The sequence below is a fragment of the Scatophagus argus genome, chromosome 22 (assembly GCF_020382885.2).
Source record: "Scatophagus argus isolate fScaArg1 chromosome 22, fScaArg1.pri, whole genome shotgun sequence".
Lineage (NCBI taxonomy): Eukaryota > Metazoa > Chordata > Actinopteri > Scatophagidae > Scatophagus > Scatophagus argus.
This window is the reverse complement of record NC_058514.1, coordinates 1939265-1959818: the sequence shown is the minus strand read 5'-3', so window position 1 is coordinate 1959818 and position 20554 is coordinate 1939265. Positions and strand designations below refer to the sequence as shown.

Genomic DNA, 20554 nt, shown 5'->3' with positions numbered 1-20554 from the left:
CCAGACAAACACAACCTTGCATCACCCCCTAGCCACAAACAGCCAATAACAAACTCCCCTCAAATCGCCTCCGGCTGCGCCTGATCTTGATTGGGTAAAATCAGTGTCAGTCACGGATGAGATTCGACCACACCTCCTCTCAACTCTTCCTCTCTCTGTGGATCTAATTAATATGATTTTCTATCTGATTCTCGGGGGCCCCTGCAGATATTTTACCCGTGCTCGCCCCGCCCCACCCCGTCGCCGGCGCCACATCTCTTTCCTGTTCGACAAAGAGAGAAAGAAGACACCCAATCAGACGCACAATACAGGCCCAAATGAATGCAAATCGCTTGCATGCAAATTTGTACAGATTCACATTGTTGAACTGTTGAAAGGAGGGAGCGGTCGAATTCAGGTACGACTAATTCAGTCAGTGTTAGCGCGACAGAAAGAGATGAGGAGGAAGAGGAGAGAAGGCAGCAGCCAATCCCAAGCCCCGATGATGGCTGCGGTCTTCCCCTGTGGTAGCTGTGGATGGGGCGAGGTGTTGGGACGGGGTCGGGGAGGGTTGTGCTTGTCATGACACTGTGCTTGTTTTTCGGCTGTTGTTTCCACAGCGACTGAGAACACTGTTGTCCGCCTGTGAGCTGTTCTCTGTATCAATCTCTGTTTGGGTTTTTTTATAACAACGACGTGTCCAACCCTTTTGTCTTGTTTTTGTTCTTTTTCTTGTCTTCCCTCCTCCTCCTCCTCCTCCTGCCCTTCTGCCCTCCCCCCCTCCTCCCTTCCACTGTCCCACCATCCCTCCCTCCTCCCCCTCCTCTCCCCTCCCTACAGGATGTGCGTTTGTCACGTTTTCCACCAGAGCTATGGCACAGAATGCAATCAAAGCCATGCACCAGTCTCAGACTATGGAGGTACTGTACTCTTGCCCTTTCTTCAACTCTCTCTTTCTCTTTCCATCCATCGTTAGCTCCTTTTAAACATGCACTTCACTCTGTTAATGTGCTGCCAATTTAAAGTTGAATTCTGGTATTTTTTAAATGTGGCCCATGGTTATTACAGCCTGTGGATTTTGGAAATGATTGATTCTTACGAGAAGAAATGGCCTCGCCTAGCGGTGGTCGAGGCAGAGCAAACTTACCTTATTGATCGGCTTGATTGATCTCATGGGATGGCGTAAGAATGGCACAACACTTTTAAGGACATTTCGCACAAACACGAATCACAAAGACGAGTCTCCTCTGTGTTTTGCAACGCTTAGTCAAGTTAGCTCGTCCACACAATTAGCAATTATTAGCTTCATTTCAGCATTACATTTGCATAATAATGCATCAATCTTTCACCTAACAGCATATCGAACATCCAGCACAAGGTTATAACACAGACAGGAATTCATGAGCCTCATCTCCCCTCAGATTAGTCTCTACAAAAATGGAAGTAAGAAGGAAAATCTCAAAAAAATCAAATAATCATCAGGCTATCAGTCTGCCTAAATTTTTAACTCTCATTCAAGCCAAACCGTTAATGCTATTGATGTTGAGTGAAACGCTTTTTCTTCCAGCATGTTATAAAATAGAAATTAAAGAATTGTCTTGTCACTTTTAGCAGTTCTATAATCATCTGGTGATTCAATGATGAAATTACTAATCTACTCAAACTGAATCAGTTTCATTCAAATACTCCCAAAATTTTAAACTTGTCTCAAAGGAGTTTAAAATGTTCCTAACGTCCTCCATCTTTGGTTCCATTTTGTTGCGTGAACCTTCGCACTCGGACAGGATTCGGGTTTGGTGTTTTGGGGTCAGACACGTTGCTGTCACAGGCTGCAACTATCAAAGCCCAGTGAGTGCAGAAGAAGCATTGGATTTGTCTGATCAGGTCTGGTCAGGTCAGAGTCGCTCTGCTAATTTCTTTAAAAGCCATACAGGAAGGGTTCATGTCATGGTTTTAGACTCATGCTGAGCTGATGCCCAGTGTCACAGTCCTGTCATGTTTAAGCAGAGCAAATAAAGCTGATTCAGAAGCCAGCAACGTCGCAGAGTCTCACAAAACGGCTTCCCTCTCAGTTTCCATCCTCTCTGCTGCCTGGCAATGAAATCGTTGATTTTTTTGTTGGTCTGAAATGTTCCAACTAGGACGAACTTTGGCACAGTCTCAAAACTGTGACAAAAAAGCAGCACCTTTGACACAGCAGCCACAATGGGTAGCCGGTGTTACAGACCTCATCAGCTGCACAGCGACCCCGGCCGTGCCATAATGGGGACGGCTCCTTTGTGCTCCCCCGGTTTTGGGGCGCCCTTGTCAACGCTGCCAGGCCGGTGACAGGGCAGGATGACAGGGCTGTGATTGGGAGAGAATTACATGGTGTAAGACGAGTGTGAGTCAGAAAGAGAGAAGGACAAAAAGTGGTAATAACAGGCTGTGTTAAAGAAAAAGAGACGAGCAGCGTTCACCCCCGTAGCCCCCTCATTAGAGCTGATCATGATAATCATGGCTGCTATTGATGTGCTGTGACCCTGACGTCGGGGGAAACGCGTGCTCCTCCCTCCGTTTGCCCGTGCATGTGTGCGTGAGCAGCGACTTTCTGTTTACGTTGTCCCACTGCGAGTATCAGTGAAGTGTCTGTGTTGATTTATGTGGCCGAGCAGCAGCAGCAGCAGCAGCAGCGCGTCTGTCTTTCTGAGCAGAAGGAGTGACACTCTCCTCCGACAGCGTTAGTATTAAGGTAGAATTATCCTCGCTCTGAGCAGTCGGCCGCCACAGTGGGCCTGGTAAACACTGCTAGGGTCCCTTGCTTTTATCAGGCACACAGGGGAAAAAAAAGCCTTAAACCATAACACAACGATATTGCAGTGGACAATGGCAAAATACCTTCATTTCCATTTGAAAACAAGCTGTCTAGCCCCAGGCGGAGCTAAATTGCCGCAACCGTTTGTTAATGTTCCTCAGTTTTGCAATTTAAAAGTAATTACTTTGGGTCCGTGTGAGGGAATGAGGTCTGGTAAATAGAGTTTGGTTATTCTCTTGGCTCTATTGCATCCCACTGTCTTAGATAGAGCGAGATTGTGTGTTTGTGTGTGTGCGTTTCCCGGCACGTACGCACCCCACATGTCACGAGGAAGAAAAGGGGAGGCAGCCCGGTCTGTCTGTTCATTGATGGCCCTGTCACTGTCATATCCATTCTCGTTAGGCGCTGACATTCAGGTACACGGTGACGCACGTGCTCGCTGAATGTCAGGCCGTAATGAAAGTGGATATGAGCGAGGCAGGTAATTCACTGTCGAAACCTCTAAAGGCACACAAGGAGAGAAGTGGTTTCATTGTGTTGATTTGTGCTTTACATTATTTACTCCCTTTATAAATACTCGTTTAGCGCTCAGGCCCCCCACCATGCAGCGCTCCATCAGCACTGATTTCTGTTTCCACCCCTCCCACCCCCCACATGACACTGGAGGCCCGCTCGCACATAATCCTGCCCTCGCTGCGTGCACGAGCATTTATGCAGACGAGGACTTAAGTAGTTGTCAGGCTGGTAGACCGAAAAGTGGGAAGAAAATATCAGATTCATCCTCGTCTGATGTTGCACAAGATGCCAATCCCATAGTTTTTTTAAACTGAAAGAGTCTATTTGAATTCAAGCTATTTGTCTAAAATGTTCATCGACACCTGACAGAAGACAGACATTTTCAGTGCTGCACAGACCTCAGTTATTAGAGGTGCAGTGTGTAGGATATTCATGGCATCTGGTGCGAAAAAGGCAAACCGCCCTCTCTGGAGCCAGTGTGTGGTTTGTCTGTCCAAAGTCCTACACACTGGACCTTTAAGACGAGACTGTTTCTTTGTATAGTACATTTCATAAACAGAAGCAAATTCAAAATGCTTCAGGATTTGCATACAGTTAATAGAACAAGTTAAGAGAAAGGAGAAGCTATTAAACAATGAAACCAATACATAGCAAATTGTCAAGTAACAGTGGTGGCAAAAGAGAAATTAAAGGTGAGCAAGACAGATTTAAATTCAAACGTCATCTGGCATGTTGCTTTTCTGTGGACGGTGTTTCCGGGACACCAAGTTAAAACAAAGTACATGAAGTCCTGAGGCTCCTGTAGTCATCAGAGCCTCCTGCTTTCCTATTAGTAGCTGAAGATCACATCGTTTGACATTTAAAGGCTATGTGAGTGGTAAATAAATGAAATGGAGAAGGTTCAGAGCACATAAACTCTCTTGAAAGCTACGAGAGATTGATTTTCAAGGTAAACGGACCGCAGCTTATAAGTTCAGTTTGCGTGTGTGCGGAAAGATGGGAAGTGATGTGTAAAGCTCTCTTCACGCTTGTCTCAGGGAGTCGGCTTCAAGCTGCGCAGTCGCCTTTATTGGCCGAGAGAACTCCCACTTAAGTCGATCACAAGTCTGACTTTTTTGTGTGTGTGGACAGCAAGACGAGGTCGGATCACAGCCCGAAGAAGGTACTGAGGTGTGTTTCCACAGCATGACACTTTAGCCACATGCTGTAATTATAATTGTAAATTTGGATACCATAATTACGCCAGGTGCTCATTTTCAGGTCTGCAGAAGCATTTTGAGACTATAGGTTGTCATGTCATCAGCCTACATAGACTCACCTGTCAAGCACAGCTGTACACAGAGAGTGAAGTGCACAGTGACAGTCTTGGAGGGTCATCTTTTGCCTCCCAGGTGTACAGGAAACCATTACTGTTCAAAGGTAATACAAAGGTAGGTACAAAGGGGTTATTATGAAAGATAATGTCAAAAAACAAGACTGCCACAGCCACACGAGACTGGCAAGATGAATGAGGAAGTCTGCATTCGGGTGAAAACTACGAAAGCTAACATTAACCTTCCAATTCAGAAACTCTGAAGCTATGAAAGTGATGGCGCCACTCAGCCTCGTTTCCAGTTTTCTTAATTAAATATACGTGTCTTAGTATGGCATTTTTGTGTAGAAGATCTGTCAAACAATGTGTTTTCCCTGTAGAAAGGAAAAAGGTTCCTGTGAGACTTGGCGCACTTTATTTTCTTATGATGTGAAAGTTGTGCAACATGGGAGACTTTCTGCAACCTAAAAATCTCCCTCCTGAAGCAGTTTCAGAAATAAATCGATGCTGCACCGCCAGCGTTGAGTTAACGACATGTTATTTCCAAAATATATCAGATCAGAGACCATTTAAGACCAAACTTTTTTAGATTGAATTAGTATTCTCATGCTGGACAGCATTAGCAGCCTGTCATTAAAAAATTCAGTGTATTCTTGTGTGTTAACAATCTACAAGGGTCTCATGAAATATTTTGGTGCCCACAGAGAGGTAAAGTCGTCATGTTGCCCCCTGCTGTTTGTGTTCAAAAGTGGCCAATTCAGAACAAATCAGATGGTTTGTAGATTTAGTTTAACACAACATGAGGTGTAATTGCACCCAGAGGCAGGGTTTTCACAGATGCCCATCAGCAACAAATACCTCCAACCATTAGCTCGTCAAAAATACTGAAATGGACTGAAAACAGCGTTGGGGGTGAGATAACACATGAGAGTCAGGATGCGTCCCTCCTTGCTTGCTTTCGAGGAGTGAACGTGTGGCTGTAGCTCATTTTAGAGTCTAAATATACTGTTTTATTTTGGAAGAAATAATCAGAAATGTGAGCTTTTCAGAGGTTCATCCATTTGAAGCCAATGAAATGAGTTTTAAGTGGGGTTTTAAGCACAGAAGATTTCCCTCGAAGTCTTTCTCTCTTGCCTATTAAGAGTTATAATCCCAAAGATTTCAGTCCCAGTTAATTTGGCAGCACCTGTGCTTACTGGTATTAACAGCAACTGTCAGCAAACACTCTTTGAGCAGCTGCTTTGTCAGAAACACAAGAGAAGAGCAGCTGGTTTATCTGTTTACAGTGCAGCCAAACAAACTCATGTTGTTTCAATAAATTTTCCATCATAATATATGGTGCAGTTATCTCTTCCATTTGGAAAGTCACAAAAAAAGCACTCCTTGCTTTGCCAGCTGAATGCTTTCAGTGTGAAGCAGCAGTAATAATGTTGCGTTAGCATTAGCAGTTGTTCGGTCCAGCTCTGATACAACAGTAGTGGTTGCGTTCAGAAAACAGTCAGGCTGATATGAAGTTGGTTTACAGGCTGCAACTGCCTTGTGTTCTTTCAAGGCATTTAAGTCCAGCACAGAAATGGCGGACTAACGGCCATTGAGAAGGAGGATTACTGCAGAACGCCGCCTAGCATAAACAGAACACTTACTTGGAATTCATGGCTTTTGCAGGACAGTGATGTTGTTCCATCTCACTCATGACTGATTAGCTCTATAGTCACACAGTGTTTGATATATGAAAGTTCAAGCTGTTAGTAATCTGTGATGAATTATTAAAAATCCCCTTAAGGTAAAATCAATGATGATTCGTTTCTTTGAGCGAAACCAGCAGATGGCAAAAAGCTGCTGGCTGTACTGACTCTCCTCCACGTGTGCTCATCATTTAGTGGCAAAGTTGACCAACCAGCCGATCACCTGAAAAACTTTTAAAAGCAGTTTTCAGGAAGGACCAGCAGCAGCAGAAAGCGCTGAGGCCCCCCCTCGCCCTCGGCCCCTCTTACAGGGCAGGACTCTCATTCTGGGCTGCATTTCCCCCTGCTCGCCGGGTGTCAGCTGGAGTAATGAGATATTTAGCAGAGAGGGATGGGGAGCTCCTGTCTCAAGGGGAATCGACTGCAGCGACGCGGCCCCAGACTGACACTCTCCCGCCGAATGCAATTCTCCCATCGTCTGCTCCCCTTTATCTGTCTCCAGTCAGAATAAAGAGGGAAAATGACTGGTGGAGAGAGGGAGTAAATATGGCCGAGCCGCCGTCAGACAGGAGACATGCTCATCCGGCTGATAAAGTCGAGCCCCGGCCCGCGGAGGAGGAGGCGTTGTCTGGTCACACACACAGACAAACATATGGGTACACTGTAAGAAAATCCTCCCCAAAAAACCTGACAAAATTGTACATAAACTGGATTACGATTGGTTGTGATGTCAGATTTGCTGAGCCTGCAGACGCTCAGTATTCACTCTTTCTGTACAGGCTTATTGCTTTGTCACTGCAAGACTTAGCTAGCGGCGTTTTCACGATACTCAGAAGTACGACTGTCTACTGTAATGCGCTGGGAGTGTAAAGTAAAATAAAGTGGGTTCTGTCCCTCCAGTTTCTTCTTATCTCCAAAGTGAATATGTTTTGGGTCTTAGCACTACAGTTCCCATCATGCTTTGGGAGATTCAAACTGAAGGTGCAGCCACTGGAAGCTTCCATTTGTGTCGTTAGAAAAGGTACAATTTTGGGCACCCTAACCCTAACCCTTGGGCAGAGATCAGTCTCAGATATACAAATTACATGAGTAATTTATTAAAACTCCAATCAAACCTTACAGTGGATGGAGTGTGGACTCCACCTGTAGGATGGAAGAAACAGAGCGAGCACCCGTGGCATCTTTCATGAGCTAAAGGCCCAGGTGAGCTCAATCAGCTGATGGCTCCCCGAAATCAGCCAAGCCCCTCAGCTGCCAGGACGGCCTGCAAGACAGCGAGAAGGGCGTCACACATTGTCAACTGAGTGAACTGAGCGTCTTGTAAGTTTTTGTTGCTAGGGGACAAACAAGCAATTTGAGGACTTTCACTGTTGTGCATTTTTGACAGTTTAAGTGAAATTATTCATGAGTTAATCAAAATAATAATGAGTGTAACAGTGTTGGAACAGGACTAGAGACACCAATAATGACGAACGTTTCTCCAAATGGAAGGAAAGAAATGTTTCTCTGGAGTTTTACCTCAAACACAAAGCATGCTGGGTAGTATGCTAACTAGCTAAGGTTTTGAGGAAAACTTGCATTGCATTGATGTCATGCTAAGAGTTGAGTTGATTTTCTTAAACTGTACATGGAGATCCACAGACGGGTTTCACATTCACCCACATGCTCTCAGTTCCACACACTTGACACGAATCTCAGCTCTGACTGCGCGCTGCGCTATCTGCAAAGTAGCCGAATCCCTCGTCTCCCCCGCCGAGCGCGGATCGTGCCTCAAACTAAACGTTTCAATCAAAAGGTTTTTATTCTCCTGTGGCAGATTGCCTTTGTTTCGAGCGGATTTGCCCCCAGTTAGGCTTTGATTGCAGTGTGTGAGTAAAGGTGTGGTGTGACAGATTATGTTCCAGCTTCGCCGTGTTTCAGCCGTCGCTGCAACTTTCATCCTGTGCGTTGTGTTTGGAGTTTTTTTTCTTACTCTGTGTGTGATAGTTCAGTGGTGTCACACACACACACACACACACACACACACACGGAGCTCGGACGATTAGATACAGTTCCTCTGATTGGCCAGATCTCTAAATCTTCCTCTTACCCTCTCCACCTCTCTTTCTGGTCATCCCAATCAGTCTCTGCCTTTTCTCTCTCTCTCCCTCTAACACACACACACACACACACACACACACTGATACACACATAAAGTCTCTCTTCATATGGGATGATGAAATAGTTGGAGAACTCAGGAAATCTCTTTCTGGTGAAACCGTTCTGGACTCAGAGATAACTGAGCCCTTGTGGGGGTAGAAGAAACCCCACTGGCTCTAGAGTCAAGTTTCCTGTGTTCCTCAGTGTGTGTGTGTGTGTCCTGTGTCACACAGTGTGTGTGTGTGTGTGTGTTTGTGAAATAATTTTATAAGGTGTTTTTAATTGAGAATAGATTTGTTTCTTTTCTCTCTCTGCTGATGTTTTGTTCACACTGAAATGTGTGTTGATTGGTTTTATTCAGGTGTATTCGGTGTGTTAATCATTTTCACGTTGAGGTGCGTGTCTCCACCTGCTGCCTACCAACCTGAATCACTAATTATCTTCTGTCTCTTCTTCTCTTCCTTTTCCCATTTCTTCTCTTGTCCCTCCTTTTCTTCATCATCCTCTTCCTCCTCTTGCCTTCTCTCTCCCTCTCATTTCGATCCTCAAACCTCCATCTTCCTTAACTCTCATCTTTTTCATACTCTTCCCTGCTCTTTCTCGCCTTCTCTTTCATTTCTTTTCCCTCTCTCCTCTCCTTTTTTGTCTTTCTTTTTCCTCTCGTGTCTCATTTTCTCCTCTCTCCCTCGTCATCTCCTCACGTCTCCTCATTATTTTTTCTCCCCGCTGAACTTATCCTCCGTCTCCTCTTTTCTCTCTCTCTTTTTTCTCGTTCCATTATCTTTCTTTTTCTCCCTCTTGTTTCTTCTTCTGTGCTTTCCTCCATCTTGTCCCCTCCCCTCTCCTCTCCCTCCTCTCCCTCCCCCCTACAGGGCTGCTCGTCTCCCATCGTGGTGAAGTTCGCCGACACACAGAAGGACAAGGAGCAGCGGCGTCTGCAGCAGCAGCTGGCGCAGCAGATGCAGCAGCTCAACAGTGCGACCACCTGGGGGAGCCTGACGGGCCTGGGCGGCCTCACCCCGCAGTATCTGGCTGTAAGGAGAGCCGCCGCGTCGCCCACCTCCACCATCACCACCTCCACCCCTTACTGCAGCCCCGTGGCCAACGCCGCCGCAGTCAGTGCCCCAACCGAAAACATCCAAAATCCCCAAATACTCTCAGCTGGCCTCCTGTCTCCTCCTCCCTTCCTCCTCCTGTTCTGCCGCTCCTCCTTTAGCTCCTTCTCTGTTCCTCTCCTGCGTCCTCCTCTTGGGACTGTAGTGAGGAAATGAGGTCTCTGAATGGGGTTTGAGGCTGCCAGAAGCGAATGATGCATGTTAAATATCTCAAGATACGACCTTTAAACCGCAGACGACCTTAACTACTTCCAACCGAATTCTAACTTCAAGCAGACTTTTAAAAAGATTTATTTTTATTGTGATTGCACCACAATAACTATTTTTTGGCTTATTTTGTCAGTCCTGATTACCTTTTTGTACGACTAGTTTCCAACCCCAAATTTTGGTACCTCAGCACCTTTAAGGTGTCGAGCGAAATAACCAAGTACCATCAGCACTTCAGTCAAACAAAAACTGCATTTGATCGTTTTTCCACCCAGATCTGAAAGAATTAGTATTTGTATGGTTTTCACACAACCATCAATACAAATGCGATTTAATGTGACGTGTGATTGGTCCCCCACCACAGCAGCTCCACCCTGTACAGTCTGTGATGAGGTGAAGTCGAGCCCGGTTTATTGGACGGATTGGACGTGGTGGCAGAGATGCCACCAAAACATTCGACTGCGGACTCGTTATTTCAGGAAAAACTGTGAATACGAGTAACATTCAATCCAAATATCCAAATATGTACTTGGTAAAACCATTTAAAAGTACATCCACATCATTTCTACTGACGTCTTTCCCAGCGTCCTCCCTGCACTTCTGTCTTATGTCTAGGAAAAACACCTACAAATTTTGGTAAATGTTCACAAAAGCTGAAAAATTCCTAAAAATCGTTAAAGTAAAGAAACAAAACAGCGTTTTCTCTTAGCTCATGAAAAACCACACGTTTCAGGCAAATCCTTCTGAGTTTTTGTCGGATTAACCTGAACGTTGGCGGTGGAGGCTCAGCTGCACACACCCTCATCACAGGATTTGTCAGACTGAGGTGTGTGTGTGTGTGTGTGTGTGTGTGTGTGTGTGTGTGTGTGTGTGTGTGAAAGTGGACTTCAGAAGCCTCATTCTCTCCCTTTGTCTCTGCATTTCTTTTTGCCTTTTCTTGGCACTGACCTTTGACTTGTTGCGCTTCCGTTTCTCAAATTAACCGCCCAAACTCCCCTTAAAATACGCAAAAGTCTGGGATTCTCAGTTTGTTTGATCCAAAGTGCAATTAGCACCTGTCTCTAAACGAGGGAAATCAGAGCGAAGGCCGACGTCCCTCCTCCATTTTGATTTATTTTTGGAGGGAACAAATTGAGATAAAAAAGGAGTTTAGTGAATTGGGCTCCCAGATTTTTTTTCTTCTGTGCTCTTTTAGTCCTCTCTCTCACTCTTTTGAAAAGATTAAGCTCTATTCTGAAAGACAAAAATAAGTCTCTTTCTCTCGCTTACACACACACACACACACACAATGGAAACAAGATGTTAATTTGCTGTTAATTCAAGTCTTTGAAGGATGAGTTTGTGACAGCATCAGTATTCCACTTTTGTTTTGGAATCTAATTAGTCGGCTAGATTAGAGCGTTCATGCTCAACTTGTCTGGAAGAATCATGGCGGAATACAAACAGTGTTTGCTTAGAGGAGAGATCAAACTATATTAGCAGCTCATTTACTCATCGAGCACTGAGGCAAAAACCACAGCGCTAACCCGCTCATTACGAGTTTAGCCTCTCAGTGTAGCATCATGTAGACGTGTGTTAAGCTTTCCATCTCTGCACAGCTCACTTTGTCTCTCCCTCTTCTCTTTTCTCTCTCTTGCCATCAGTTGCTTCAGCAGGCAACCTCCTCCGGTAACCTCGGAGCCTTCAGCGGGATCCAGCAGATGGCCGGTGAGTCAAAAATCAGTTGCTAGACTCCCCTGAAACCACGATATACGACGGCAATCGACTCTTTGTTGCGCCTCTCTGTTGTTTTTTTTCACAGACTTTTTAAAAAGGACCAAAGAGCATAACAGATGAACTCGCGTGGCGGAGTAAAGAGAGATCTTTGCCCTGAAGATTTATTAACTGTTGCTAAGAATTGTCTTGATCTTATAATGAGGCCAGACAAGAGCTGTGCCCTGGGCGTGTAACAGTAGCACTGTGGCTTTGCAGGGATGGATGAATCACAGAAAGGAGGGAAGGAAAAAGAAAAGGGAGTGGAGAAATGGTTGAAAGTGGGCTCCTTTGGTGGATATCTTGCACTGCAGGTTGGCGCCATCTACTGCTCTCTGACTGTGGAGGGACTCTGTGATCTGTCATCTACACCTCCGTCTCTCCTCTTAAGAGCGTCTGCGGGTTCAAGGCGAATTTATTACCGCCAGACTTTAGTTTAATTTTAAAAAGAGGGAATAACGCAAATGAAATCAGCCCATTTTGCAAAAGCAAGTGAAAGTTTTCAAAGTCTAAATGGGTTGAATGAGAAAAAGGACACAAGGAAGTAAAGACCAATTCTCTAAAGTGAAGCTGATGCACTAAAAAATGCATATTGTATTAACCCAGTTCTGTGTTAATCTAAGCCCTGAGCTTGGCAAGAAGCCTCCTATTAAATGTTGAACAAGATAAAAATCTCTGTCTTTAAGAAATAGAATTTTTAGGGCTTTAAATTTAGGTTCTTTAAGACATTCATGGAGCTTCTGGCTCGTCATCTCTGACTTCTCTCTTTCCATTTAAACTCGCCCCGCCTTTCTCGCCACTCTCTCCTCTATTTATTTTAAGCCTCTTTCTGCAGACACCTCCCACCCTCTTCACATCACAGTTTCTTCATCTCACCTTTACGCCTCCCTCCAGCCTTCACACTCTGTTCCACCCTCCTCCTCTCTCCTTCGTCTTCCTCTATCCTTCTGTGAGTTTCTTAGTGAGGTGTCAGCTCTTAATTGTACGCTGTTTAGTCGGTTGACAGGTGGGGAAACGGGATAAAGAAATTGCTGAGAAACAATAACAGCTCTGAGTGTGATGGGAGTTTTTAAAGTGGCGAGCCCCGTCTTGTATCCTCCGGCTTTCTGTCGTGTTCCCTCGAGTTACAATCCTTTGCAATTTCGCTGTGGCTGATTTAAATTTTTGCTCGCTCTGCTGTCGAGCTCTCTCACACACACACGCACACACACACATACACACACACATTTCCTTACAAACACACTCGCACGGATAAATAGGCTCTGGGATTTGGAACCGAGGGTGAGTAACGGTGTCTGAATCTGGAGATCTGTTGGTCCTCCATCTGCGATAGAGAGAGCGAGAGCGAGTGAGCATTACTGATTGGCAGGAGATGTGACACAGCTGAATGACATCTGGTCCCAGTCTTTAACACGAGGAGCTGCAGAGCTGAGAGGCTTCAATTACACCAATGAGCATTCAATTAGACGCAGCCAAACGCCGGCCTGGCGCAGCCCGGCGCTGCCATACAGGCTGCATGGAGCGTGCACACATATGCACTCACAGTCGCTCACGCACTCACGTACCATCTGCACAGCCCGGATACTCCGACTCTGATGTGGGAAGTAGATTGTATTTGTCTCAAACTGTCTCTTTGCCTTCCCCCTCTCCCCCTCTCTCACGTTATTCCCCTCTAACCCGGTTATTTTTATCTCCTGCCGCTCCTTTCCTGCTTATGACTGTCTTGAAAATGTACATTCAGTGAGGGAGATAACCTCTGACAAATGCAAGTAAGAACTGGCATAAAGCTGCTTTGAGAAAAGGGGGGAGAGGTGGAGTAAGAGAAGGACCGAAAGAACAGACAAGAAGGAGGTGAGGAAGAGGAAAGGAAAGAAATCGAAAAAGAAGAGGAAAAGATACTTATGGATGTCTGAGGAAGGAGGAAGTGAACAAAGGGGGGAGGCAGGGAGGCAAAAAACAGGAAATGAGGGTGAGGGAAGGGAGGGAAGGAGATGAAGAAAGAGTGAAAATAGAAAAGGAAAGGACACAAGCAGAAACAAAATGGCAAATAAGTGAGAGGAAGGGGGAGGGAAAAGGAAGAGGAGAAGGTAAAATAAAGAAAAGAGTTAAAAAGAGGGGCAAAGGAAGAAACTGAGGAGAAGAAAGGAAAAAGAAGAAGAAACGTAGGGGACAGAAGAGAAAAAGGAAGAAGAAACACTGTGAAGGAAACGAGTAGGAAAAGGGAAAGTTTGCAGTTTAAAAGGGGAAAGGAAACGTAAGGAGTGACAAAGATGGTGAAAGAAATGAAAGGACAAAAGACGACCGAAGGGGATACAATTAGAGGAAAAGGACAAGAAAAGAAGAGGGCAGAACGGGTGAGGAAAGGAAAGACGAAAAAGGAGGGTAAGAAATGCTGAAAAAGAACCAGCAGAATTGGCAAAAGAAAGGAAAGAAATAAAGAGAGCGGTAAAGGTAAAGGTGACGGAGGAATACAACACAATGGAGGCTCAACAATAACTATTTGTTTTCATTGTTGAGCTGTTTTACCCCGACAACGTGTGGGCAGATTTCTGTGGTCGAACCCCCCCTCGAATCCCCTCTGCATCACAACAAAGAGCCGTGAAGAGGGGCTCTTATGAACAGCCTCGTCCTCTCTGTGGTGTCCACGCTCGCTGCCTCTCGTCTTGGGGGGAAAATAAAGCCCCGTCTGAATTAGTGCGATTGAGATTTGAACGCTCATTCACGGAAAGCGATGCAAAAAGATGAAGGCTGTTTCATTCCCACCTTGCGCAGGAATAGAAATCCATTTTTGTTTTGGATGTATCACAGAAAATTGGAGAAAATCGCTTTGGAAACAAGATTGGTTTTGCGCTCAGATGAGTAAAGAACACACACACACACACACACACAAAAATATACATGCTCATTACGACACACACACACCCAGCACGACAACCTCAAAAAAAAAGAACATTTAGAAACTGGCAGTGCCCTTTTTTTTCTATATTTAATTAACCAATCAGAACTGTGAATCCCTCTGATGAATCCAGCCATCTGTTGTCATTGGCTGCACTCGGCTCGGTTGTCTGGGTGAAGGATCTCTCTGTTTGGGTGCTACGACCTCAAACCAAACGGTGTCAAACAAGATGGATCTTCTTCATGGTGTCTTGTTTGTGTGTGTGTGTGTGTGTGTGTGTATGCCTGTGTGTGTGTGTGTGTGTGTGTGTGTGTGTGTGTGTGTGTTTCCATGGTACTGTATATACATCCAGACTGTATATACGACACATACACCTCACATTGACAGTGTCCGCCCTTTAACCTTAAATCTAACACACTCATGAGTCCTTCTGGAGCTTCTGCGTGGTGAGAACTGATGTTGTTTGCCTCATGAGGTTTACTCTGATGCCTCATACACACACACACACACACACACACACACACACTGAGTCAGGTAAAAGGTTGAGTTGTGCCCACAGAAGGCGTTTTGTGATCGGAGCCTGACTGACATCGACGGGAGAGTAATGTTTACTGTTCGGAAGTCGTCTTATTATTTTTGTTAACAGTAAAATACAGACGCTGCGGCACACATGGATCCCAAAAGTCAGCTGGGCTCCAAAAAATTAAATTTTTGCAAAAAACATGTGTGAAAGGAAAAGGAAAGACGACTGGCTATGTAAAATGCATTCATTACCTGATTCTTATTTTATTACTTTTTTAGACATTTGTCAGCGGTCGTGCTTGCCAGTCAACCGTGAATTGTTCAGATTTAGCCTAAAGGACCAATCATCTGTTATCACTGGACAGATGTTAAAAAGGCACCTTTTTACACTCTTATTGACCAGTTAGATTTTCATTTATACAAAATACAATTAGGGAACTGGACTTGAATCTCAAGTGATATAATTGGCCAAAAAACGCCTGGATAACTAGATGAGGAAGGCTAGCTTCCTCCTGCATTTTTTTAAGCATTCCCCGCTGAGCTTTCCTCTAGCCCCGCTTACACAGAAAAATATAGGTTTAACTAAATCAGTCAGATTATTTCTGCCTCAGAGAAATGCGCCAAACCTAAACACCACAACAGCTGCTTGTACTGGTTCAAACACATCTGGGACTTATTAGCGAAATCAGCTGCTGTAGAGTTTGCTTTCACACACTATAGACTCTTCATAGATGCAAACATATGTAAAAGCTGTCCAAAGTCAGAAAACATGAGGATTATTTGCAGGCACATGAGTACAGTACAGCACATGTTCGCCTTCAGACGCCAGCCAGCTGACTCGTGTCCTGTGGTACGCAGTCCCGGTCCAGCCAGGCGATCCAGCCACGCCTCAGCCTCGCTCCCCAGGTTTGACACCACCCTCTCTGGCTCCTCTCTCCAGGTATGAGTGCTCTGCAGTTGCAGAACCTGGCCACTTTAGCAGCGGCGGCGGCGGCGGCCCAAAACTCAGCCAGTCCCTCCACCGCAAACCCCCTGTCCTCCAACGCCGCCTCCCTGGGAGCGTTGGCCAGCCCAGGTAACACCGCAGCCATTCAGGTTGGGGGGTCCGACGCCGGGGGAGGGGGGGGGCCAGCGCCTGCCTACGTCCTCCGCTCTGCACCGTTACCATTACCAGTGTTGTCGCCCCATGACCCCGGCACCTCACCGCCATCACCGAAACCATCAACCAACCACCGCTGCCGAAACATGACCATCTTCATTGTTCAGATCCTCGTCAGTGTTGTTGACCTTCTTGCTGGCACATTGCCATGGTGTGTGTATCCACCGTCTCCGCCTTTCAGACCTCCATCTCAACAGGGGAGACCATGCTGCGTTGCCTCCCCGCGTCCTGCTGTCACCTCCTCCTCACCTTGTGGCACAACAACCATGTCATCCCGTGATACACGCACTGTATACGTGTGCGCGTGTGCATGTATGTGTGTTTTGTGCTTAAATGTTTCCGTACAGATCTGTGTGTGTGTGTGTGTGTGTGTGTGTGTGTGTGTGTGTGTGTGTGTGTGTGTGTGTGTGTGTGTGTGTGTGCTTTTGTTTGTCTGGGCCTGACCTCACCAGAGACCCGTGGAGAAAAAGCGTAGGACAGTAGATGTGTTGTTCCCCGGCGGACGGGGCTGTTTGCACCTGGTGTGTGTGTGTGTGTGTGCGCGTGTGTGCGTGTGTGTGTGTGCGTGTGTGTGTGCGCGTGTGTGCGTGTGTGTGTGTTGGCTGGGGGGGACGTTAAAATAAAGAAGACTGAACCGGGCTCAGGTTAAATACCGCCACCTTCAGACTGTTCCCTTCCTTTTCCTTCCCGCTCTGCCTCGTTCTCCTCCTCCCCTCCTTGTGTTCCTTCTCGTTGCCCTCGTCTTTTGCTGCTGCCCTCCTTTTGACAAGCTCCCTGTTTCTGCTCCGTCATTCTCCCCTTTCATGTCGGCTCGGCCTCGCTCCACCGGCCGTGGTTTTGCTGTCTCTTTTGGAGCGCACTCCCAACAGAGCATGAATATGAAAAGCCACCCCACCCCCTCCCCTTCCTCCTCCTCATCATCCTCAACTCCCCCACTCTTCTTCCTTCTTCCTTCTCCACGTTAACACCGCTTCCATCCCACTTCCTGCCTCCACCGAGCCGGTCAGCGCTGGCATGAATGCCTGTTCTTGTCTCGTCTCTCTCTCTCTCCTCCGTTTCCTTCCCTCCCTCATTCTCTCCTCACTTTTCACCTTCCCTTTCTTAGCCCGGCCTTTCTCTCTTTCTGGCTCTGAATGTCAGTCCAACCTTGAATAGTATGCACTCAGTGCTCAGCGTGAATGAGAGCCTCAGAACTGCATGTGTCAATGAAACTGAAAATGTCGGGCCAGTTTGATAAATATAGACACTTCTGCATGGAGACAGGCCATTGTTTTGTTTTTGTTTTGTTTGTTTGTTTGTTTGTTTTCCACCAAGCGCCCACGTAATCGCACCATTAATGTATTCAGCGGCAGTCCTGCTTTGTTGGCATCGCTTTGATGAGATCAAGGGTACATTCATAGATGAAATCTTTTTTGTTTTTGGAGGTTGTGAGCTTTGTGCACCGTCCTTTCCGCCATCTCACGAAGCACCACTGACAGTGTATGGCACACGTTTCACATCAGTGTGTGGGTCCAGGTGTGTGTGCGTGTGTGTGTGTGTGTGTGTGTGTGTTGAAGTGTTGTGCATTTTGGTGTCAACTGGTTCAAAGTCTTGGAGCAGTAAAAGTAATTTACTGACGATGAGAAAGAATTCCGAAAAGTAAAACCAGTAAAACGAAATATTGTTTGTAAGCGTCTCTTCTGACTGTGCTCTCGCTTTTTCTGTACACGTGTCTGCTTTTCTTTGGATGGTCCTCGTGTTGTGTTTTGTTTTTTTCAGTGCAATCACAGCATCACCTTGAATGCAGCAGACCTGCAGTTTAGCTGCTCTTGTGAACATCTGCAGAAACAAACAAACAAACAAACCGTACAGCCGCAGGTGTAACGCAGGTTTTTACATGTACGGTCAAGGTGCTCGTTACTTGGTACTTGTTCCATTAGTTGAAGGTGCTACCTGTAATATTGGACTGTTAGGATCCCTGACGGGATGAGATCACTGTGGAGAAAACTGGCCACCTCGAGATCAGGTTTTCCTTGAACTCTGATGCTTTTCGACAGCAGTTTTCTCCGCTCACACTGACTCTGTATTCAAACTCTTAACCGTCAGAAAGCTTCTGCTCAGGGAGCAGAGAGACCAGTTTCTGCAAACAAATCAGACCAGACAAATCCACGCACAACAAAACACCCACAGCGTGCCCAGTGCTGCCCAAGTCCGTACATTTCAATTATGGACACTTAAACATTTTGAATCTCGGGTTCAGGTGAGACAAGGCAGCCGCTCTTCTCTGCAGTGGTTTTAGTTTCATTCACAGCTATAGTAAGGGTTTCAAAATTATGGCAGTTTATTGAGGCGTCACCTTGTACTTGTATCACCTTCTCTGTGAGGCCAAGCTGCATGAAATAGTCTCGAGTTTAATATGTATTAAATAAGAGTCTGTACAGGAGCAGCCTTGATGTTTGTTAAATTCTTGTATAACGAATCTGTTTCTTTGTCCTCCACTTTCCCTTTTCATCTCCGTCCTTATCCCTCCTTTCTCTCCTCACCCTGTTCTCCCCTCCCTCCCCCCTCCTCTTCCCCCAGCAGCAGGCACCACAGCCAGCTCCAATGCCGGTGCCATGAACTCTCTGACCTCTCTGGGCACCCTGCAGGGCCTGGCAGGTGCAACTGTGGGCCTGAACAACATAAATGCACTAGCAGGTAGCATCAACAGTGAGTATTCACCCTGCCATCAGCCACTCCACCTCCACCTCCACCCACACCTCCACTTCCAGCCATCCACACCCATCACTTCCACAAGCTGTGAGTCCATGCAGAGAGACGCAGCTGCCCGGCAGTCATTGGAGTTTGACTGATTTTGTGAAATAAAACGTTTAATTTTGACAAAGTTAAAGAAAAGACGATCACCTGTTGATTCTTTGGTTGGTTTAAAAACCGATTTATTGAAGACATCAAAGTCCATATTTTTTCCAAAAATCAACAGAAAGGAACAAGAATTAAAAATGGACGTTTTTGAAGACAAGTGCAGGTCAAACACCAGACTTTGGCTGGTGCTGCCGTCTCTCCGTGTCTCGGTGTCACTTGACAGTAAGTTGTCCTCACTCTCTCACCGACGGCTGACTCATGAACTCATCTGGCCACAGACCTTTCATCCGTCCATTCATCCATCCATTCCTCCATCTCTCCATGCGCTTCCTGGTTGTGTCCCGGGTTATGCTTGCTGTAGGAGTGCTGCGGTGCCGTCCGGGCAGAGCTGGCGTGCTGCTGTCGCCTCACACGTCTGTTGTCGTCTGTCCTTCCACACTGTGTTGTTCTGTTGTGTCGCTGTTGTATTTTCCAGTCGTCTCTGTAAGGAGTTTGAACGTTAGAGGGTTCGAGGGGCTGCAAAAGGCAAAACCCAAGCCAGCTTTGGACAGACAAACAAATGTTTCCATGCCAAAACGACACGAATGCCTGAAACACAGAATTCTAGAGATTCCCTGCTCAGAATAACCCAAATTTTACAAATTTTGTGCCAAAACAAGAGAATAAAACATTTTCCAAAACATACAAAATTTGTTCGTTTCATGCTAAAAATACAACATCTGACCTTTTTCAACAAAAATGCAGAATTCGGCTTCCTTTATGCTAAAACAAACCAAAAGCTGACGATGCCCAATAAAATCTTTGATTGTTTATTGTCAGGAAGTTATGAAAAGACAACGTGGACAAACTGGTGTCAGGTGTTTGCACAGGAGCTGCATTCGTACTGAAAGTCTAAATAAGTTGCTGTGTGGTTAGGACATATTTAAATGGTTCCATCCAGAGCGGAGACACTTACTTCTGTCCCCATGTGAATTGTATGAACTGCACGGTGTGTGTGGTCCGCCAGCGTCTGCCGAGCTGCGTGCGGCGTGTCCTGCCTCCGACCTCCGGGGAGACGGAGCTGGGATCTTAATCAGCGCTGTTATTACAGCACAGATCCTGTACCGCCGGCCTCTTCCACCACATTATTCTCCTCTGACCTTTACTGCTCCTCGGCTGGAGTAAGCGTATCCGCTGTGTAAATCATCCCCGCCATCCGCTCGAGCCCACACAGGTGCAGCAACACAGGACATGCGAGCGCGCACCTTTCAAACGAAACAAACCGCTTTGGTTTTGCATCCCATTTTGTCCCGGCTAACCCTTCTCTCCTCACCGCGGCCCCTCCTCATCCCTCCACCCATCGCCGACCGCCCTCATTTAAACACATCGAGGCCTTAATTGAATTGCAAAGGTCACCGGTGCAATTATTCCTGAATAAATGAGTGACCTATAATCCAGAGCTCTGCGGTGATAATTTATTTCACTGTGTCTGACGGTGAGACGACAGGACGCCGAGCCAATGTCAGACCCCCTCAGACAAGTTGCCCTCCGCCGTGATATTAAGCCGTTACAAGCAGCTAATGAGTGTTACTGCTGCGTTCCTTCACTTTTTAAATCAGGAACCCCCCCCCCTCCGCTGCACGTGTCTGTCTTCCACC

General features: G+C 46.2%; 1 protein-coding gene across 8 annotated transcripts in view; it reads left to right on the top strand.

Annotated features, from left to right (window-relative positions):
- celf2 (cugbp, Elav-like family member 2) overlaps nt 1-20554 on the top strand; it is a 171318-nt gene that overhangs the window by 139209 nt on the left and 11555 nt on the right. For 3 of the 8 annotated variants that reach the window (XM_046378869.1, XM_046378868.1, XM_046378864.1), the window contains 5 exons: nt 820-899; nt 9298-9540; nt 11391-11454; nt 15858-15992; nt 18636-18764. In XM_046378869.1, coding sequence (XP_046234825.1) covers nt 820-899; nt 9298-9540; nt 11391-11454; nt 15858-15992; nt 18636-18764 — 651 coding nt within the window. The remainder of the gene's footprint in view (nt 1-819; nt 900-9297; nt 9541-11390; nt 11455-15857; nt 15993-18635; nt 18765-20554) is intronic. The other 5 variants (XM_046378865.1, XM_046378871.1, XM_046378870.1 and 2 more) reach the window with 5 other exon arrangements.